A 1,462-nucleotide genomic window follows, 5' to 3' on the forward strand; every position below is an offset into this window, starting at 1 on the left:
AAATACCTTTTAATACTTAAAAAATAAAATATAAAAAAAGTTAAATTTCTCCCCTCATTTTGTAGGTGAACTGCTTCCAGAATCTGACTGCAGTGTCAAAAAGAAGTAAATGGAACCAAGCAACAATATGACTTTCTTTGTCCTCTTGGGCCTCACACAGAACCCAGAAGAACAGAAAGTCCTTTTTGTGATATTCCTGTTCTTGTACACTTTAACCTTGGTGGGCAACCTGCTCATTGTTGTGACTGTTATTGTCAGTAGGAGCCTGGACTCACCGATGTACTTCTTTCTTGCTGGCTTATCACTTATGGATGTACTTTATTCCTCATCTATTTCTCCCAAATTGATTTCAGACTTGTTCTTTGGGAAACATACCATATCTTTCAAATTCTGTATGATTCAACTCTTCACAGAGCACTTTTTTGGTGGGTCAGAGATCTTTCTTCTGGTGGTAATGGCCTATGATCGCTATGTGGCCATCTGTAAGCCCTTGTATTATTTGGTTATCATGAAGCATAGAGTATGTGTTATATTGCTGGTGGTGTCATTGGTTGGGGGATTTTTGCACTCAATAGTTCAGCTTAGCACTGTATATAGACTCCCCTTCTGTGGCCCCAATGTCATTGATCATTTTGCGTGTGATTTGTTTCCATTGTTGAAACTTGCCTGCATGGACACCCACACCCTGGGTCTCTTAGTCATCCTCAACAGTGGAGTGATGTGTGTGGCCATCTTTCTTATCCTCATTGCCTCCTACGTGATCATTCTTTGTTCCCTGAAATCATACAGCTCCGAAGGGCGGCGCTGTGGCTCCCACATCACTGTGGTTATCTTCTTTTTTGTTCCCTGTATGTTCATTAATGTGAGACCTGCCAAAACATTCTCCATCGACAAGAAATTGTCTGTGTTTTATGCAGTCATAACCCCAATGCTGAACCCATTAATCTACACACTGAGAAATTCAGAGATGATAAATACTATGAAGCAGCTCTGGAGAAGAATAGTCATATCACATAGTAAATAAGTTTAACATTCACCAAAAAGACAATCATTTGACTTTGGGGTCCATCTGTGTGTAACCTAAGAGTTCTCTTTAAACTGATTACTCATCTTTTCCCTTCATAGCATTCTATCTATTTATTTAAGATTATTAGTGTAGTGTGTGTGTGTGCTTACTAGAGGAACAGAGAAAGACAGAGAGGCAGAAAGCAAGAAATCACCCCTTACAAGGGATCACCACTTTACAATCTCTTCTCTTCTATTCTCCTCTCTGGATTTTGGACACACACACACACCACACACACACACACACACACACACATGTGCCCTGCTGTTTTTGTTTCATTTTTAATTTATTTTAAATTTATTATTTTTTAAGCATTTCATTGCTATACATTATTTGGCTTGTAAAGAGAATTTACTCAACATGAAATAAATCTCAGACAAGTCCAGTTGAGAATAT

At 38.5% G+C, this 1,462-nt stretch overlaps 1 protein-coding gene across 1 annotated transcript; it reads left to right on the forward strand.

The window, feature by feature from the left end:
* Positions 1 to 109: 109 nt before the first annotated feature.
* On the forward strand, positions 110 to 1,024 carry LOC102468419 (olfactory receptor 4A47-like). The gene has a single exon (XM_006163440.1). The coding sequence runs from the start codon at positions 110 to 112 to the stop codon at positions 1,022 to 1,024; it is 915 nt and encodes a 304-aa protein (XP_006163502.1).
* Positions 1,025 to 1,462: the final 438 nt, after the last annotated feature.

Source organism: Tupaia chinensis, unplaced genomic scaffold, assembly GCF_000334495.1.
Source record: "Tupaia chinensis unplaced genomic scaffold, TupChi_1.0 Scaffold142177_1, whole genome shotgun sequence".
In the NCBI taxonomy this organism is placed as follows: domain Eukaryota; kingdom Metazoa; phylum Chordata; class Mammalia; order Scandentia; family Tupaiidae; genus Tupaia; species Tupaia belangeri.

Bases quoted from the DNA above. Each gene is read 5' to 3' on its own strand.
- LOC102468419 (XM_006163440.1), top strand. From the start codon at position 110: ATGGAACCAAGCAACAATATGACTTTCTTTGTCCTCTTGGGCCTCACA.